Source organism: Protomyctophum parallelum, assembly GCF_964188405.1.
Source record: "Protomyctophum parallelum genome assembly, chromosome: 2".
Lineage (NCBI taxonomy): Eukaryota > Metazoa > Chordata > Actinopteri > Myctophiformes > Myctophidae > Protomyctophum > Protomyctophum parallelum.
Window position 1 is genome coordinate 2,306,315 of NC_139699.1, and position 17,862 is coordinate 2,324,176.

The window sequence follows — 17,862 nt, forward strand, 5'->3', positions numbered from 1 at the left end:
GATGAAAAAAAGAACACTAATGCTAACATACATTTAGGTAAGGATGCATGTCACGCATATATAGAAATGTGTACTGTACTAGTGTACTGTACTGTACACTACACACATTGAAGACACACGTTGCAAAATATCCATACTGTATACAACTGCCGCGTGTGTACTGTATCGTGTGTGTGTGTGTGTGTGTGTGTGTGTGTGTGTGCATGTGTTTTAGTTTAGTTATAGTTTATTTAGACTGCATGAACCCACGGCGGGTCGGTCGTACAAACACGTTGGTTAGAAAACAATCGAGAAGGAAACACAATAAAGTCACGGGACCTGTTTCCACTGTTGGTCCTCTCACAAACAAGGTGGCAATCCCGCGTGTGTGGCAGTCATAGCTGCTATGATAAATTAAAACCAATTGACATCGCAAAGAATGTTGTTTGTGTTGTCTGCATGCCCGTCGCACACTATAAGCCTGATTTATGCCGGTGTTGCATGCAGTAAAATAGCAGATCTAAAAGCTCACAATGCGTCACATTTTGTGGCGCGTTGTGAGCTTATAGATCTGCTATTTACTACAGTGCCCGACACCGGAAAAAACAACTAAGTATGAATGAGGCTGGCCTCCAAAATGTTCAGCCGGTCTCCTGCCTGCCTGTCTGTCTGTGTGCACACTACACGCATTCTGCCCTGCTGTACAATGTTGTCTGTCTTCCTGCTCGTGATGCTATACACTCCCCGGGCATGATTAAAGTGTTACAGCGAGCTGCTGTGGGGGAGATCGGGGACAGTACTCAAGGCCCTCTGTGTCGGGTCGTCTGCAGCGATTGTGTTTCAGTGTGTTCTACCCACTTCTTCCTTCCTCTGCTGCATGTCTGCTGCTGTGTCGTGCGGCAGAGAGGAGAGACACTGCTGGGACCCACAGTGGAAGAGATCAATTGTACACATTGCAGCCACCTGAGAGTCGAGTGATTCCATAATACTCCACGGCTCAATCAATATACTTTGGGCAAAATGGGAGGAGGTGTGTTTTTCGTGGGGGGGTTTGGGACGGGTAGGGGTTGTGGGGGTTCACGGGAGAAGACCCTCCTTTACACTTAACAGACTGCTCACTCACTGAGGGGCTTGTAAGGACGATAAGCAGCATGGTTATATACTTACTGATATCACTCCCATTATCTCCCCATCTTTGATTGCGGGAGACGAAACTCTCTCCTCATCATGGACGTGAAACGATCTGTTTCTAATATATAAGCCACCGTTTCTGTCTTTGCCTTTCTTCATTTTTACAGTATAAGGTGTTTAAATAAAATAACACAAAAACACATTTAAATTAAATCTAGCCTATTTACCATGAAATTTATAAATATGAACTGTGGTGCTACATCTTCATCATTATGTGATAATAGCTTACTGAACTACAGGCTAATAATTAATTAAAGATTTAAGATAGGCTATAGTGCTTTTTCTAATTTAGAATTAAATTATTATTTGTATTATAAAAAAGGGTGAATGGAGAAACAATAGGCATAATAATAACAATAACAATAACAATAATATGCTAATTTTAACTTAAGCCTAACCCTAATTATAATCGGAACGTACATGTTTACCATATAGCAATAATATTGCGGGCGTTAGTCTAGTCAACGAAATTTAGCTCCTATAATTAAACAAGTTTTATTTCTCTAGTTTCTTTGGGAAGAATGTCGCTGAGCTTCAGGAAGCCGAGGTGCTGTTCTATACAAACAAAGCTCTGGGGGAACAGATGCGACCCGTTCCGTCTAAAGGGGAAACAGATTCATTCACTGTTGGGTACTGCAGGCCTTCGCAAGGATCATTTAGTTCCGACATCTTGTAAATATTCTTGTAAATATTGGGGGAATTTAGCCAGCGATAAATTCCAAAGGAGGGAGAAGGAAAGAACGGGGAGAAGAAAGTGGGGGGAAGACGTGGAGGCTCAAATGAACAGTCCTGTGTTGCAGGAGGAGGATGTGCAGCGACGTGTTAAATTAAACGCAGCTGTTGAAATATAAAAAGGGAAACAAATATATCACTTTTAGTTTGAATAAAAAAGAAAATACCTGCGATGCCACCAGAGGCCTCGGCGGGTTGGCCGATATAGATATACATTCCGTAAACATATAACAAGATAAAGCCGTTTTAAAAAAAGTTGAGAAAACACTGCAGGCTAAACCGACAACAGCCTCTTAATTGACGTTGTTTACTTTGTATCAAACGGAAGCGCGGCCAGGATACACAACTTCAGCTTTAACCCTCGTCCCTATCAAGGTTTTAAAATACATTTAATTTAATACGTCTAGGTAACAAGACGCGTGTTAATGGCATGCACACAATTAGTCAAACAAACCTACCATTCCTTACAGAGTGGAATTCCTCCTAAATCCGTCTCATCAAGCTAGTGAACTCACTGAAGAACAGAGGACGGGTCATTCAAACGGAAATGATGTAGAAAATTCACCTAACAATTACGAGCAAATCTCATAGACTCATACACTGATGAATTTCCAATTGAAGTCTATCAAAAATATGCACATTCCTAAAAAAATATATATATATTTGTTCATGCTTTAAATAAAAGCATATGCAAAATGTGAATTTAATTTAATCATTTCAGTTGTGTGAATGAGTAGGCTACTACCATTATAAAATAATACAAGCTTCTAAAAGTAAGCCAACTGTCAGTCTCAGCTTTATAAATATTGTCAATAGTAGACAGTGACTATTTAACATTTCAAACGAAATAAAGGGGGGGGGGGGAATGAAAGCTCACAAACACACACAATGTTTCTTTTGGAAAACTGATGTATTTGATTATTAGAGTAAAGAATTACAGTATCTTAGTTGTTAGTAGGTATTAAAGTGTAGAGAAACTGGACCCATAAATGATCTTCCAACTTTCCAAGAAAGTGCATGTAACAGTCCGAAGGTTGTCAAACCTAATATATATTTATATTTTATAAAAAACACTATCATTTTGTCCCCTGGCCATGATGGACATTTGTCTTGTGTGATGATGAGCTATTATGTACATTTAGTTGGAGTTTGTATTTCCACATGTGAACTTGATGTCAATGAGAATGCTTATTATAGGATAGCAGCAATGTGGAAACCCATGGGGGGGGGGGGGTGCTTAAAAGGAGAATCCTGCCCATTTGATTGGCTGTATCAGTTCCAGAAACCAGGAAGTGGGTATGTCCAATATTCCCCTGTAACAACTGTTTTGCTCTCAACTTCACACCCACAAAAAAAAGCAACCAAAAAGAAAACAGAGGAAAAATGAAACTATGGAAGTAAACAGAAAAAAGTAACAATACACAGAAACCGTAACAACAAAACAAGTTAAACGCTAAAGAAACACTTGAAATGCAGCAACGTGGATGCTTTTTAACTTCCTTAAATAAAATACATGTAAATAGCCATCAATAAGAAAGGAACTACCATACCCATTAGTCCTCTTGCCTGAAGTTTCATTGTTTTGTTTTTGTTTTTTTTTCTCCACAGGGGGACATGAATACACAGATGTTAGACCATCTACAATAGATCAGTGTACATTATTTACATCCAGTCTGTTTGCTTATTACAGATCTAATGCATCACATGAACATCAACAGTTTTTGTTATAGCTACTACAGACAGAAAATAACTTAATGCCAAGGTAAGGTTATCTACCCAGATATGCTAAGTTTAAAAAGCACATTTTTAAGCACTCATACATACCCATTCTGGCTTTGAACAGAAAAGACAAACAAAAACAAAAACCTAATTGTTAATGCTTCCACTTGGTTCCAAGCAAGGTTATAATCACTAATAAATAAGCTTCTTAAAACTATAACATGTTGTACATTGTACAAAAAAGCAATTTGTCTTCACACTTTATGTTCATAAAGTTTCAATGGCAAGCCAATGCATTTTAGTCCTTTTTTTTGCACTTGTCTTGTTCTCTTTTTCTTGACGTGTCCTGTATTGTACAGAATGCCTGTGTGGGGCATCTTCATGAACAGACCAAACAAGCACTTCAGTTGGTGGCGATCTCTTTGTTGTCCTCCATGAAGCGCGAGAAGCGGAAGTGGGTGCCGTTCTCCGTGTTGGTCATTTTCTCCAGGCCGGCCAGAGCTGCGTTGGGCTCTGCACTGTGCAGCTTGTCCAGGCTGCCCGTGAGGCCACCGATGGGCGAGCTGCCCCCGTTCCCCAGGCTCCCTGACATGGACGGGATGCCTCCGTTCTGGATGACGGAGATCTCGTTCGTCTTCATGGCCAGGCCGTTGGAGAAGGCAGCGGCGTACTGGTTCCAGAAGCTCGCCGGGTCCCCGTTGCTCCCCCGCGACCCCATGTCCTTCTGGAAGATCTCGGAGAACTTTACAGAGTTCGCGCCGAGGAACGCCATCGGCCCGTCGACGGAGAGGCGGCGGCCGCGCCTGGCGGGGGCGCTGTTCCACATGTGTGTGCCCATGTGGACCTGCAGGAAATACAGAGAGAGGCCAGGAGAAGAGAAAGACGGAAGTGAGTATAGGTGAGACAGGGACACAGAGGAAGGGAATTGCAACAGACACAGAGAGAGGGAGAAAGGAAGGCGAACGATAATTAGCGATGTTTACAAACTTGGCCTCAAGAACTTCACATGAGATGATGCAATGGAAAAAAAAATCATGTAGGGGCTCAAATTAAAATAGCTTCACACCCTGAGCGCAGCAGACTGGTTTCCTGTGCCGAAAAGTATCAGCATGGTGTAAACATCTTATTTTGGCAGCACTGACACGTAGTATTTAATTTAAACCTTAATTTGCTGGTCTCACGTGGGGACAACAGGGCTTGGGAGGGACTGGTTAAGATTGCACTGTCTACTTCCATTGCTCAGGCCAGTATTGCATGTGACATGTCACCTCTGCCCTGTCCTTTCCATAACAAGGACAATATGTTTCCCTCTTTTACAGTTTGACAAGAAGGTGCATTCAAGGAATTATATTAGAAATGGGCAAATCGATAAGACTGAAATGTCAGTGATTGCTAAAGTGTAACATACAAAATATAAAAGTATTTAAACGCATTAGCTACTAGCCACAGTTTGATTTTTACACAAATATGAAAACTAGAGCTGACACAGCCTAAACAACATTTTAGAGACGTGTCCCTATTCTGGGGACACTGGGGAAACAGAAAAAATAGTTGGTCTACAGTGTTTTTTTTCCCTCAATCAAGTGATTTGGTGTTTTTAACCATTTAAATCCTAACCGGAACCCGGTTAGGATTTAAATGGTTAAAAACCCTAAAAGTCAAACACGTGTCTTTATCTCTCAGCTGATTGACATCATCATAGTATTTACCACGACTTTAGAGAAGGGTCCTTCTCCTAACGACCAAAGGAAACTGAACCAAAGTATGGAAAACTACAGAGTTTTCCATACATAGCTGAGGCCAGTTGCCTCTGGTAACTGAAGTGAATTCTTTTAACCGAACCATTCCCAGCTGTGAGCTCTGCTGATCACATTCTCCATGTCCAACCCAATAATTATAATAGCTACTTTCAACCTGGCGTCCATATTTTGGCCATGTCACCACAGGCAAAAATGGTAAAAAAAACTCTAAAATGTTGTTCAAAAATAGAAGAAATAACATATTTACAAGCTCATAACGCATGGCAATGTGAGGCATTGTGAGCCTGTACGAGCTATGTGTCGTACAACAAAGTATATAGAGCTTAAGTGGTTAATGGGCAGATTCAACCAGTTTCCACCACTGTGAACCCTTCACAAAGAGCTGTTCCTTTCATCAATTATACAACATTACCACTTATTAAGCCAGGGTGCACAGACACATCCAATTTAAACAGAGATGTTGTGTTTGGACTGTTTTTCAAAATATATTCTCACACACTAGCGTTTAACAAGATGAACCCTGGCGTCCATATTCTGGACATGTCTTAATAAGCAAATAGGGCAGCATAGCAGAGCTACAAGCTCACAATGTGTCACAAAACGACACGTAGATCGGCTATTTTCAGACCCCTGGGGGACCCAGTCAACATTTTTTTAATGCACAATGTAACATGGTGGATATCTAGACCCAGTGTTTTCCCCAAACACTGGGTCTGGACCCATTTGTTGGTCGCGGACAAATCTCACGAGTAAACATTTCTTTAATTTTTGGTTTCCTACATTTTGTTTTTAATTATTGTTATTTCAAAGCATTTCTTTAAATCACATTTTTTGAATGAATTAAAAACAAATGATTTTTCAAAAGGATTCCATGAATTAAACAGAAATATGGAATTAGAAAATAATAGAATTAGAAAACAAATGTTTAAAAAGTAGTGAAAATAGCAGATCTACGCAGGCTTGTAGATCTGCTATTTACACTAGCTTTGGGTCCTAAAACACCCAACAACTTAAAAGTTTGGTAACCACTGATCTAGAGTGTATGATACAAATACTATAATCAATCACAAGATTATTTTTCGGGAATGTTAAAAAAAAAAAGAGAAAAAAACGTACCTTGAGGTTTCCTTTGGTGGTGAAGGCCCGGCCACATATAGTGCAGGCGAAAGGCTTCTCGCCCGTGTGGGTCCTCTCGTGGATCTGCAGGGCGCTGGACGAGGAGAAGGTTTTGCCGCAGGTGTTGCAGTAGTGCTGCTTGGGCGTCCTGCGGGGCGGGGCGGCCGACAGCACCGGCGAGGTGGAGGCAGAGGATGTGACCAGGCTGGAAGGAAAGTCCTTAAAGTCCTTAAAGTCCTTAACCTCTGGGGGGTGGGGATGGGGGTGGGGGTGGGGGTTGTGGTTGTGGTGGTGGTGGTGGGGGTGGTGGTGGTGGTGGGGGTGGGACTGGGCGTGGAGGGCCTGGAGGCCGTGGAAGAAGCCATTGACCTCGGGCTTGATGAGCGAGCTCACGGAGAGGAGGGAGGGGGTGGGGCTGGAGCACAGTGTGCTGGTGTTAGAGGGCTCGAACAGCTGCGAGGGCAGGTCTCTCATCTGGTGCGTGAGCATGTGCTGCTTGAGGTTGCCCTTGGTGGAGAAGCCTCGGTTGCAGGCCGTGCAAATGAACGGCCGTTCTTTGGTATGGCTTCGGTAGTGAATGTCCAAGGCACTCTGACAAGCAAACGTCTTCCCGCATATGTCGCAGGCCGTGTTCTTGATGGTGCTACGCTCGCGGAAGGGGAACATCATGCCCAGGGGATCCTTGCAGGCGTTCACGGATGTCAGGTCCAAGGCGCCTATGTTGGAAGGGTGAGAGTGCATGAGGCTGGCACTAATGTGCTCCAGGGATAAGGCCCTCTGATGCCTTTCTTCCAGGCTGGGGGATTTACGCTGGTGCGGGTGCACACTGGTGGGGGATGGCGCCTGCATGGAGGAGGTAGATTCTGAAACAGCTGGACTCCCTGCACTTCGGCTTTCAACATCGCCTCCCAGGGACGAAGAGTCATTGGTGAGGCAATCCCCTTCCATTGAGCCATTTGTCATAGCCTTCATTCGGCTCGCCTGAAGCTCTTCTGTCTCGTTGTGTTGTGCACTGTTGTGTTGTGCACTGTTGTGTTGTGCACTGATGTGGTGTGCACTGATGTGGTGTGCACTGTTGTCTTGTGCACTGATGTGTGCACTGTTGTGTAGTGCACTGTTGTCTTGTGCACTGTTGTCTTGTGCACTGATGTGGTGTGCACTGATGTGGTGTGCACTGTTGTGTTGTGCACTGATGTGTGCACTGTTGTGTAGTGCACTGATGTATTGTGCACTGTGCTGGCCATGTTTCTCTTGCCCATCCTGGCTGGCCGCATCAGGGTGAGCCGGGGAGTTGCAGAGACTATCATGACAGGCATCGCCTGACCTGGGCGTGCCGGGGACACTGCTGTCTGGACCCTCCTCCTCCTCCAGGCCATCAAAGCCGTCGTCTGAGAAGTCCAGGTCATCAAAGTTTCCCCCGTCAAACGAGCCCGTTTCAGAGCACATGGACTCGGGGTAGCTGTCAGGCAGTGGGGTGTTGGGAATCTGCCCCCCCATGTGCATGCGGATGTGCTGTTGCAGAACCACAGCATTAGTGAACTTCTTCTGACAGATTGGGCACGAGTGCTGTACCCTCAGAGGAGGCATGGCCCTGTGCACACTGTAATGCGTCTTCAGATTGCCCTTGGTAGTGAATGCCCTGCCACACACTCTACACTTGAACGGTCTTTCCCCGGTGTGAGTGCGATAATGCATTTTCAGAGCACTCTGGCAGCTGAGCACACGGTGGCAGATGACACACTCGTTGGGGTCTGCCACCTTTCTGTCAATGTTCTCCACAAGCTGCTGCAGCTTGGAGGTCTCCGAGCCCTGGAGGGGATCCAGAATGCCTCCGAAGGGGAACTTAGCTTTGAACTGCTCAGACATGAGGGGCATGAGAGGGTTGGTCATCATGGGAGGACTGTTCGACGTTCTGTAGTCAGTCATGTGGTCCGAGGCAGAGCTCACATGTGTCATGAAGCTGGAAGACATGCTGCCTTCTTCAGTCTTCTCGTTTGAGGTAGGCTGGGTCTCACCCTCGCCATCATCAGACAATTCAAAATCGTCATTGCTATTAGTCGACATTGGCTCGACTGGGGCCAAATCAAAAGCCTTAGCTGTAACAGAAGGGCTGGATATGGCTACTGAATGGTCCTCCTTTTTAATGTAATGTGGTAGACTTGGTATTGTTGGTGGTAGCAGCATGCCAACTGAAGAGGTCAAAGTGGACAGGACTGGTTTGCTGTCTAACCAGCTTGTGACAGGCTTTTCGGGGGGCATTGACATGCCATATGGTATACCAGTGCTTGTTGGAATATTGTCTAAATGCTCAGGAACTGGGTATGGGTTCATCTGAATGTGCGGGTACTTCTCTTTGTGACGTTGGAAGTGTACCTTCAGGTTGCCACGCGTAGAGAAGCGGTTCCCACAGATATTACACTTGTATGGTCTCTCGCCGGTGTGAGAGCGCAGGTGGATTTGCAAGGCACTGTCGCTCCCAAACACCTTGGCACAAAACCTGCATTTATGTTTGAAGAATGCCTCCTCTGAGCTGCTCTTGTGTTCAAACGAAGTGACATTCGGGGGCTTGCCTTTCCGGGCCAGGGCGGCTAATGAGTTGAGGTCCTCTACGGTGGTGCCTATGCTAGACAGAGAGCTGAACAGGGGATTGCCAGGTGGGGGCTGAGGTAGAAGTGGGTTCACTGCAGAGTTTAACAGGCTACCTATCCCGAATGCTGGCGTGGATGACTTAGCTAGCGATGGGTTGCTGAGCTGAGAGTGCAGGCTGCTCATGTGACTTGGTCTCTTGTCTGAGGCGGCCTGGGTATTGATTGTTGCGGGCCCCAGTGAGCTGATGCTCTGAGATGTCTCACTGCTGCCTGCGTTGGACTGAGGTAGCTGCGCTGCTGCAGCCAGCTGCTTCAAGCTGCTGATGCTGGCAGACTGACTAGCCAGGCTCTGTGCTAGGCCTGCGGCTGCAGCCAGCTGTTGAGAGAGATGGGAGCTGAGTGTGGTTAGAGGGTTGGCTGCAGGCCCCACGCCCGCGGTGCCTGAAGCAGTACTCGGGGGCACCTGCAATTCAGGGGACTGAGAGGCCAACAGTAATATCTGGTGACGGATCTGCTCGATGAGCTGCAGCTGGTGGATCTGTTGCTGCTGCAAGGCCAGGAGCTGTTCCATGAGGGCTGGCACTGCCACCCTGGGCCCTCCGGACGAGCGGCCCTCCTGGGAGAACTGGGCCACGGCCACTTTGGTGCTCTGCAGGTTCTCGATGATGACGTTGCTATTTATCATCGAGAAATGCCCGAGGTCGGTCAGGGCGCCGAGCTGAGGGAGAGGAGCGTGGATGGCGGGGATGCCCACCGCGGGGCCAGCACCGCCCATGCCGCTGTGTCCACTACCCGTGTTGATGGGGCTGCCGCTGTCGGTGTTGCTGCCCTCCTCCTCCTGGCCACTGCTGATTCCAGAAACGTCCACATCCATAGACTCCTCTTGGTCAAGCACGCCTCCTTGCTCCAGAATATCACTGCACTCTGGCTGCTCGGCGTTATCTGCTGTGTCATTCATCTGGTCATCAGGATTATGGGGAGGAGAGCCGGGGGAGAAGGTGCCAGTAGGGGAGGCGGGATTTCCATTCACTATCAGAACTAATTGATTCTTAGTGCAATTCTTCTGGTGCTCCTCAAGATTTGATAGTTCAAAGAACTCTGCGCAACATCTGCTGCAGACGTGGGCATCCGACTCCTTGCAGGGGGGGTCCTCGGAGCAACATTCTGTATCCCCTGAAAAACAAGAGGGGGGGATTAGCGATTAGAAAATGTTTCACAGCTGAAGAAGCAGCTTTATCTCTTGAAATTCCATTGTTGTTAATCTTAAGTTAATCAGGTTTACACTCATCCCCTTGATGTGTTCACAAAAACAACGATCGAAAAGCAACAATAAGCCACAGAAATGAGAAAGGACCTTATTCAGTGCGATGGCCTCTGCAACATGATAAGAGGGGAAGCTAAATCAATAGCACTACTCAAATATTGCTTAAAAGTGATCTTTGAAGATGTACATCTGGGTTCCATCAGTACAGCTGAAGGTAATCATCATCTTCAACATAATCTATCAAAATATAGAATGCTGTGAAGTGAGGACATTGGGTCCTAATGAAATATAGAATACTGTGAAGTGAGGACATTGGGTCCTAATGAAATATAGAATACTGTGAAGTGAGGACATTGGGTCCTAATGAAATATAGAATACTGTGAAGTGAGGACATTGGGTGATTTGGGTCCTAATGAAATTTCATAGAAAATCATTGATTTCCTATATTTCATGCCCTTCAGTGTCTACTTGTCCACTCGGTGTAAATCAAGTATTTGAAGGACTTATTAGACTTTCAATTTGCTGTCAACTTTGCTCATTTTCAGGCAGCTATAGGCATCTTGGACAGGTTATCCATGTCACTAAACTCATTTGTATCCAGTCAAGCTGCAATCATGGCCTGACACCAACAACTCAGCCTGTGGCATACAGAGTGTTATGGACACCCACTCAACCCGCACAACAGGCAATGAAAGTGTGAATAACACTGGTCAATATAATATTACGTATTATGTTTAGTTCAAACAAAAAGAAAAGACAATTATGCCCTGATTGCATTAACTTATACACATTGAGTGACTTAATGATTCTAATAAAAAAAACATCCAAAGAAATTGTGCTAATGGAATCATGTTAATAAATAGTAAAAAATATAATTCCAAAGTGGGATGGACATTAAAATGCAGTAGCCACAAACTCACAAGACAAGACACACAAGAATACTTTTGTCAATCGTCACAAAGAAAAAGTGAAAACTATTCTGTCTGTGTCTTTATACGTTTTAATAAAACAGACGCCCAGGCACAGGCAGGGTAACAGAGAATAAAGGAGGCGAGACAGAAACCCCTGCCCCCCCCCCCCCCCCCCCCCCCCAGAGCAGAGACCAGACCGCTGTGTGCTCCAGATTTTCCTCATTCTTTCACGTCGCTCATTGTCACACTAATATCTGCACTGTTTAACATACAAGTTGATTTACAAATTGCATTTTCTCTATGAATCCCTTTCACTGTGTGGTTCCGGCCCTCAACGTTTTCATCAGGGTTTCGGGGCCGGGGAATTCATTTGCAAATGAAACCCCCCGGAGGAGCACAACCTTTCCCCGCGGAGGGACAGGATGCCGTCCCATTGTTCGCCCAGCATGGGAGCGGCGAGCGCGGCGGTGCAGCCCGGCTGTGCTCATCTCAGTCTACTCAAAAGGCACAGATCCTGTTTAATTCAGGGATTATCTCCCTCAACAAAAAAAAAAGTTTCTCTCTGCTCAGAGACATCAGATAACGCAAAGTTGCCATGACAGTAAACCCGGGCCCTCATGCCACCAAAACCATGCAGACACACGGGAGGGGGGGAAGGGGGGGGGGGTTTACTGTTAAGTTTTCACGTTAATCACCCCGCGCACGCACACACACACACACACACACACACACACACACACAGCACCCTCCCACCCAATACCAAAGTGTTAGTAATGAAAAATATGTGTGTGGTTTGTTGTGTGTGTTCTAAAAGCTAACAGCGTACACAAGGTAGCATGGAAAGATTACTATCGCCGAACATTCAATCCTAAAGATCCTATGGACAATGTTAAAATGACACAAAATAACACAATGTAGGTGTGTGTGTGTGAGTGTGAGTGTGAGTGTGAGTGTGAGTGTGAGTGTGAGTGTGAGTGTGTGTGTGTGTGTGTGTGGTTAAATATCCTGTACTGAATACACGAAAAGATTACTTTGTACAGTTAAAACTCCAAATGAGTCGCTAAATTACATTAAATCTTAAGATGCATTAATCACACATTAATGTCCGAGTATGACAGCCCAGAATGTCTTTCACAAAAATGTCTTAAATAGTCTCTAAAAAACTAATAACTGACGGTAAGTATTTTACTTGTTTTAAATCGGCTATTCAAAATCTAAAGAGATTTTATAAAGAATATTGAAAAATGCATATTATTCATAAATTCACTATAAACATAGATAAATGGAGAAAATAAAACACTACCACTATGGGCAACACTATATGATGCAACCGTTGGTGATTATGAATTATTACTAGCAAAATGGCATTGCATTACTATTAATTAAAATACTGTACATCACCCACACATCATTGGGGATAGCCAATATGTATTTTTAAAATAATTAAGATGAATATATCTGGTTCATACAAAAAAATGATTCCTCAATTCTCTTCATCATTTGCCCTTATGGATTTCAGACGGTATGGTAGGCAAACCATTCTTTAAATGATTTTCTAACTGCTGCTCTCTCTGAATATCCTACTCTAGCCCCCAACTGGACCTTATGTTAGGAAATGTGACAGAAAACATGTGACACTGTTCCAGCTGCAATAAAAGCATACTGTGTTTGTTTATTGGGTCAGCAACTTTGATTTAGACGCTTACGCAAAGATGTGTGTGCACTCTGAACTCTGAATAGGTTTCACATTGTGTTTGTTATGAGGAAAAAACTAACAGTGAATTTTTGTTATACATAAATACACATACATGCATATATGCATAAGAAGAAAAAGAAGAAAAAATAATAATATATATATATATACATATATAAACTATTGCAGAATATCTACAATACACTGTCCAAATAAAGGTTTGTGAGCAGCACTGACGCTAGCATTAAGTTTAATTCTCTAAATAGCAAGGATTAGTCTATAAATCAAACTGAAAATACAGTTAAGTCAGTGTGAAGATGGAGTCTATAAGACAAACAAGCACAATTACAAGCAGTGCACAGAGCTAAAGAGCACAGCAGGACAGACAGACAGAAAGACAAGCAGGCGAACAAACTGACCAAAGTGTGAATTTGCAAGATGGAAAACAAACGGATTAGCAGAAAAAAAAAGAGAGCTTTTAAGAGTTCCTACATTGTTATTTTTTTGTTGCCAGCCTCTTGACACTTGTAACTTCTGTGTGGGCGCCCATGCACCACCTCGTCTCTCGCAGCCCCTCAACCAAAACAAGAAATCCCTTTCCCACTCAACAACACTAAGGCCGAGGAGGACAAGACTCCAAGTCTCAGCAGCTCTGCCCCGGTGACATGCTTAAAGCTTCAGGGGAGAGGAGGGGAAAAGAAAGGGCGAACAAGTCCTTCAGGCTACATCTAAACTCACACTATATAAACATTGGCCAAAAGACAAGAAACCGAATCCCTGTTGTTTGCAGTGCAAAAGAGGGACACTCTCTGCCAATCTCCGTCACAGGGGGGGACACTGTGATAGGGCGAAAGGGGACGGCGACCACATTGATAAGGTCCCCCCTTCCTCCGGTCCTCCTACTACTCCAGCACAAACACACACACACACACACACACACACACACACACACACACACCCACAGTGAAAAAAGCAGGGGCCTTGCGTGCATGGCCGGCCGCCTGTGGATCTGATCACCGGGGTCAATGACGAGGTAGAGGGGAACACACTAGGCCCTGACCCCTCGTCACCTCCACGCAGAGGGACGCTGGCAAAGGTTAAAACAGCTCGACATCCCACCCTGCGTTGGCTCCCTGTCTCTCACAGACATACGTACGTATAGCACAGCCTCCCAGTCCCCACAGCATCATTGAGGGCGCATGATAGGAAACGCGTGCCCTTCTGTTATTTTATTTCTGACTATGTGCATTCTCTTTTAAAAATAAATACATGTGGATGTGTGTTTTCACCAGTCAGTCAGTCAGTCAGTCAGTCAGTCAGTAATGCATTCATCAGTGTTCAGTCAATTACAAAGAATTCCAAGTTCCTTGCCTTATAATTGCACGCACTGCACTTTCCTCTCTGTTTAAGTAGCCTATGTGAGTTTGGGTTATTAATTGGGAATTTCATTAGGCCACCGGTCTGCTGACAACGGGAACAAAAGTAACTTCATCGCTTTTATTAAATTTGAGGTCAGAATGCGGTGGAAAAACAAGTAGGTTATCATTCAGCGATGATCTCTATGCTGCATTGCATTGATCCGGTTTAACTAAGTCGCATAAGCACTGAATGGCTCTGACGCAGGTCCTCCGTTGAAAAGAGTAACTCTTCCTGTCAAATTGCCAGTGCTATATGACTGAGTGTGTGTGTGTGTGTGTGTGTGTGTGTGTGTGTGTGTGTGTGTGTGTGTGTGTGTGTGTGTGTGTGTGTGTGTACAGATTAAGTCAGTATAGGCCTATTTTAACTGTAGATTTCATGCATCAGGACTCATGTGGACATGGTACTATGTATGAATAATAAAATGGAAATAACAATGAATCTACCAGTGAAACTATATTTTTATGTGAATGATGTCATTAACAAAAATACACCTAAATTAAGTCAGTCAGAATGGCGTCTGGCATTTTATTATAAGATATGCATATGCAGCAGTGACATCTAATGTAAGCATGAGGCCTAAATCAAAATCTTGAAAATAGAAGTACTAGAACTCATTTTTATATTGTCCGATATGATATATGTTATGCAAGAATAAAATTCCATCTGCAAATAAAGTAAAATGTATATAATTTTCTAGATTTGATGAAATCAAAATAAAATATAGCCTATACTACTACATAATTCAAGACAAAATATATCAAATTTATATAGCCTACATAACAGGATTTTGCTGCATGTAATAAATCTAGATATATAGGCTTTTGTTTGTTTAAAAAAAATGAATATAGTGCAATATAAGTTAACAATGCAATATGTTCGTTTTTCCTCCTGTTCGATACGAAACAACATATCAGCGGTGTGTATGCATGTTATAACACTTTAATTAGCCTACTAAAATAATAAGCCATTTCAAAACACCGTCACATCGAATATGGGCCTACTGGCTAATGTTTTCTTTGTAGGCTAATATATAATCTAAGGCTAAGGCTAAACCCATACAGAAAATAAAGTGAGGGGGGTAAAAATAAATAACTATGTCCTATTTATCTACAAGTTGGTTAAACAAATACATTTCAGATCAGGCCTTTGCCTGTAGTCTGTTGAAACTTTTTAAACGTGTTGTAGCTGATCGAAGATTTATTTTGCAATATAAACGATACTCGATGTTGTGCGATTGAGATTGAGAGAGAGAGAGAGAGAGAGAGAGAGAGAGGGGAGAGAGGGAGGGGGGTATAGAGACTAAGATTAGATGAGTTAACTTCAATAGGCTATTGTTTCAACAACAAAAAGTATATCCTAAATCTGGTAATATTTTCGAGAACCATAAAACGCAGGCCTCGATGTGCTTATTTACTATGCTACAGAAAAAACGAGTTCGGCTAAAAAAGAAAATGTCCTAAAATGCACTAAAATGTCTTGGTTTCGTTTACGGTGGAAATGTCAAAGCTTAAGGTTTCCCCAGACCTGCAGACCAACAGGAGATAATACATGCTGTGTGTGTATTCTCTGAATACAGAGCCATGATGGCCCAGAAAACTTCGAGGAGCTGCATGTGGGGAGTGGACTCATGGGGACGCGTAGAGTAGACTGTCTGCTATCCGTGAACGCAGTGAAGTGAGTTTACAAAAGCCGAAAACTATTTCCTCTCTATATTCTTTCGGGAAAGTAATATTGTTTGAGAACGATTATTTTCCCTCTCTCTCTCTCCCTCTTTCTCTTAACAACCGTCAAGGCTAAATATTTTGTAGTCCGAATCATTCGCTCACTCGGAGCCTATAAAGGCTATAGCCTACTTTATATTCAGCCGAACCCTCCGCAGAAATCAAGAATAAAGGTTCCGTTATTAAAAACGCGATTGGTTTTTAACTCGCGTCTCCTACTTATAACTTTATCCAGTGTGTGCGCAGCACGTTGTAGAATATTGTGAAATTAAAAACAATCTAGCCTGCCCTATTATAGCGTCCAGGGCGTTCTCCTAAACCGAGGTTTACACTCTTAACCTAATGAAAGAACAATATCCTCATTATCCTGAATAAATCTGGAAAAGGTTAGACTTCCAGTGATAAACTATATGGCACAACTTTTAAATGGGCTGCAGGCTATATAAACCAAATAACTTTGCTGTTGCAAGGGGGGCAGACACACATTTCAAAAAAGAGGAAGAAATGTTCTCTGCTTTGGAGATTGGATAAAAAGATCAGTATAGGCTCCAAGTCCGTGGTGGACTCCACTTACCATTGTGTTCCGATAAGGGCAGATGAGGCTCCGAGTCCGACTGGAAGTGTTGCGGCTTCGCTTGTTTCCTCCGCGACATGCTGGCTCACACATCAGCGAGCAAAGAATACAAAAAAAATGACTGCAAATATCTTCTTCAAAATCACCCAAACCGAGTCCATCCACCGCGCATGTGCCCCGTTATGATTATCAATAATGCTCTGCGATTAATCATACGGGGCTTCTTTGAAAAGGCGATTGGCAAGTCGCCAGCCCCCCCCCCCTCCCTCCCCCCTATTCAAATGAAGTCTCTTTAATCAATTAGCTCCTGATTTGCTGGGGACTCTTGTCTCTCTCCGCGCTCCCACCCAATGAGTTGATCCGTGTGGAAAAGAAAGGCTGGGTTTCCCCAAACTCCCAATAGATACAGTTAACCCTTCTTTGCGACCAGCTGGTACTATAGCCACGGAAAGCTTATCTTTGACTACTAGTGGAATGTCCGCGTATTCTCTTCAGTGCCATCGTGCCTGTGCCGCTGCCACCACCGTATCTTTCATGTTGATCAAGCGGCAATGAACCGCAGCCGCAGCCCGCCGTTTGAGACCCGATGAGAGGCGCTCCTCCTCGCGGTGTCGGGTCGGTGTTGTCGGGAGTCTCTCGGGGGAACCTCCGTGGCGTGGGTCTGTCTGGTGGTCACATATACTGCTCACTGGAGTAGGCAGCGGCTACTTTTCTACAAACTGTTTGCCGTCCCGTCCTGTATCTTTCCTTCCGCGGTTCAGGTCGTTCGTTGTATAGTTCAGATCTGGTGTGTATATGAATATGTCAACAACACACACCGACACCTAGTAGTGTACAAGTTCTTCTTCTTGTAGCGAGACTTCTTTTTCCAGCAGCCGTCGAGGGGGAGGAAGAAGCGTCTTCCGCGCGTAACGGCGCAGCAGCGAGAGCACGCGTTCCCAAAGTCCGCGGCGACGACGACGGCGTATCCAACGTTCCAATCAGTTTCATTTGATGATTATTGTAGAAGGGGGCTTTACTTCCTACTAACACGTTGTTCATCACACTATACACTCACGCTACTACACACACACACACACACACACACACTGCATTCCGCGAATAAACAAACTTTGAGAAGAAGAGGGCCCGTGGCCGTGGAGCGCTGTGAGAAATGTGGAGCCCAGCCCATCTATGATTTGATTGGTCAGCGCG

General features: G+C 44.3%; 1 protein-coding gene across 2 annotated transcripts; it reads right to left on the minus strand.

Moving 5' to 3' along the window:
* Nucleotides 1-2,832: 2,832 nt before the first annotated feature.
* sall1a (spalt-like transcription factor 1a) lies at nucleotides 2,833-17,326 on the minus strand. 2 transcript variants are annotated; one of them, XM_083793163.1, is made up of 3 exons: nucleotides 16,669-17,326; nucleotides 6,498-10,258; nucleotides 2,833-4,465 (listed from the first exon to the last, which is right to left on the minus strand). In XM_083793163.1, the coding sequence occupies exons 1-3, from the start codon at nucleotides 16,745-16,747 to the stop codon at nucleotides 4,025-4,027; spliced, it is 4,281 nt and encodes a 1,426-aa protein (XP_083649289.1). In that variant the 5' UTR covers nucleotides 16,748-17,326; the 3' UTR covers nucleotides 2,833-4,024. The 2 variants fall into 2 exon arrangements, with proteins under 2 accessions (XP_083649289.1, XP_083649290.1); XM_083793164.1 differs by lacking the exon at nucleotides 16,669-17,326 and adding an exon at nucleotides 13,447-13,560.
* Nucleotides 17,327-17,862: the final 536 nt, after the last annotated feature.

What these genes read in the sequence shown, in the direction of transcription:
- sall1a (XM_083793163.1), bottom strand. Translation starts at nt 16,747, where the DNA reads ATGTCGCGGAGGAAACAAGCGAAGCCGCAACACTTCCAGTCGGACTCG. An exon ending in GCCCTTATCGGAACACAATG is followed by an intron (nt 10,259 to 16,668) that starts GTAAGTGGAGTC and finishes CTTGTTTTTCAG; the next exon opens with GGGATACAGAATGTTGCTCC. An exon ending in CCACCAAAGGAAACCTCAAG is followed by an intron (nt 4,466 to 6,497) that starts GTACGTTTTTTT and finishes TATTTCCTGCAG; the next exon opens with GTCCACATGGGCACACACAT.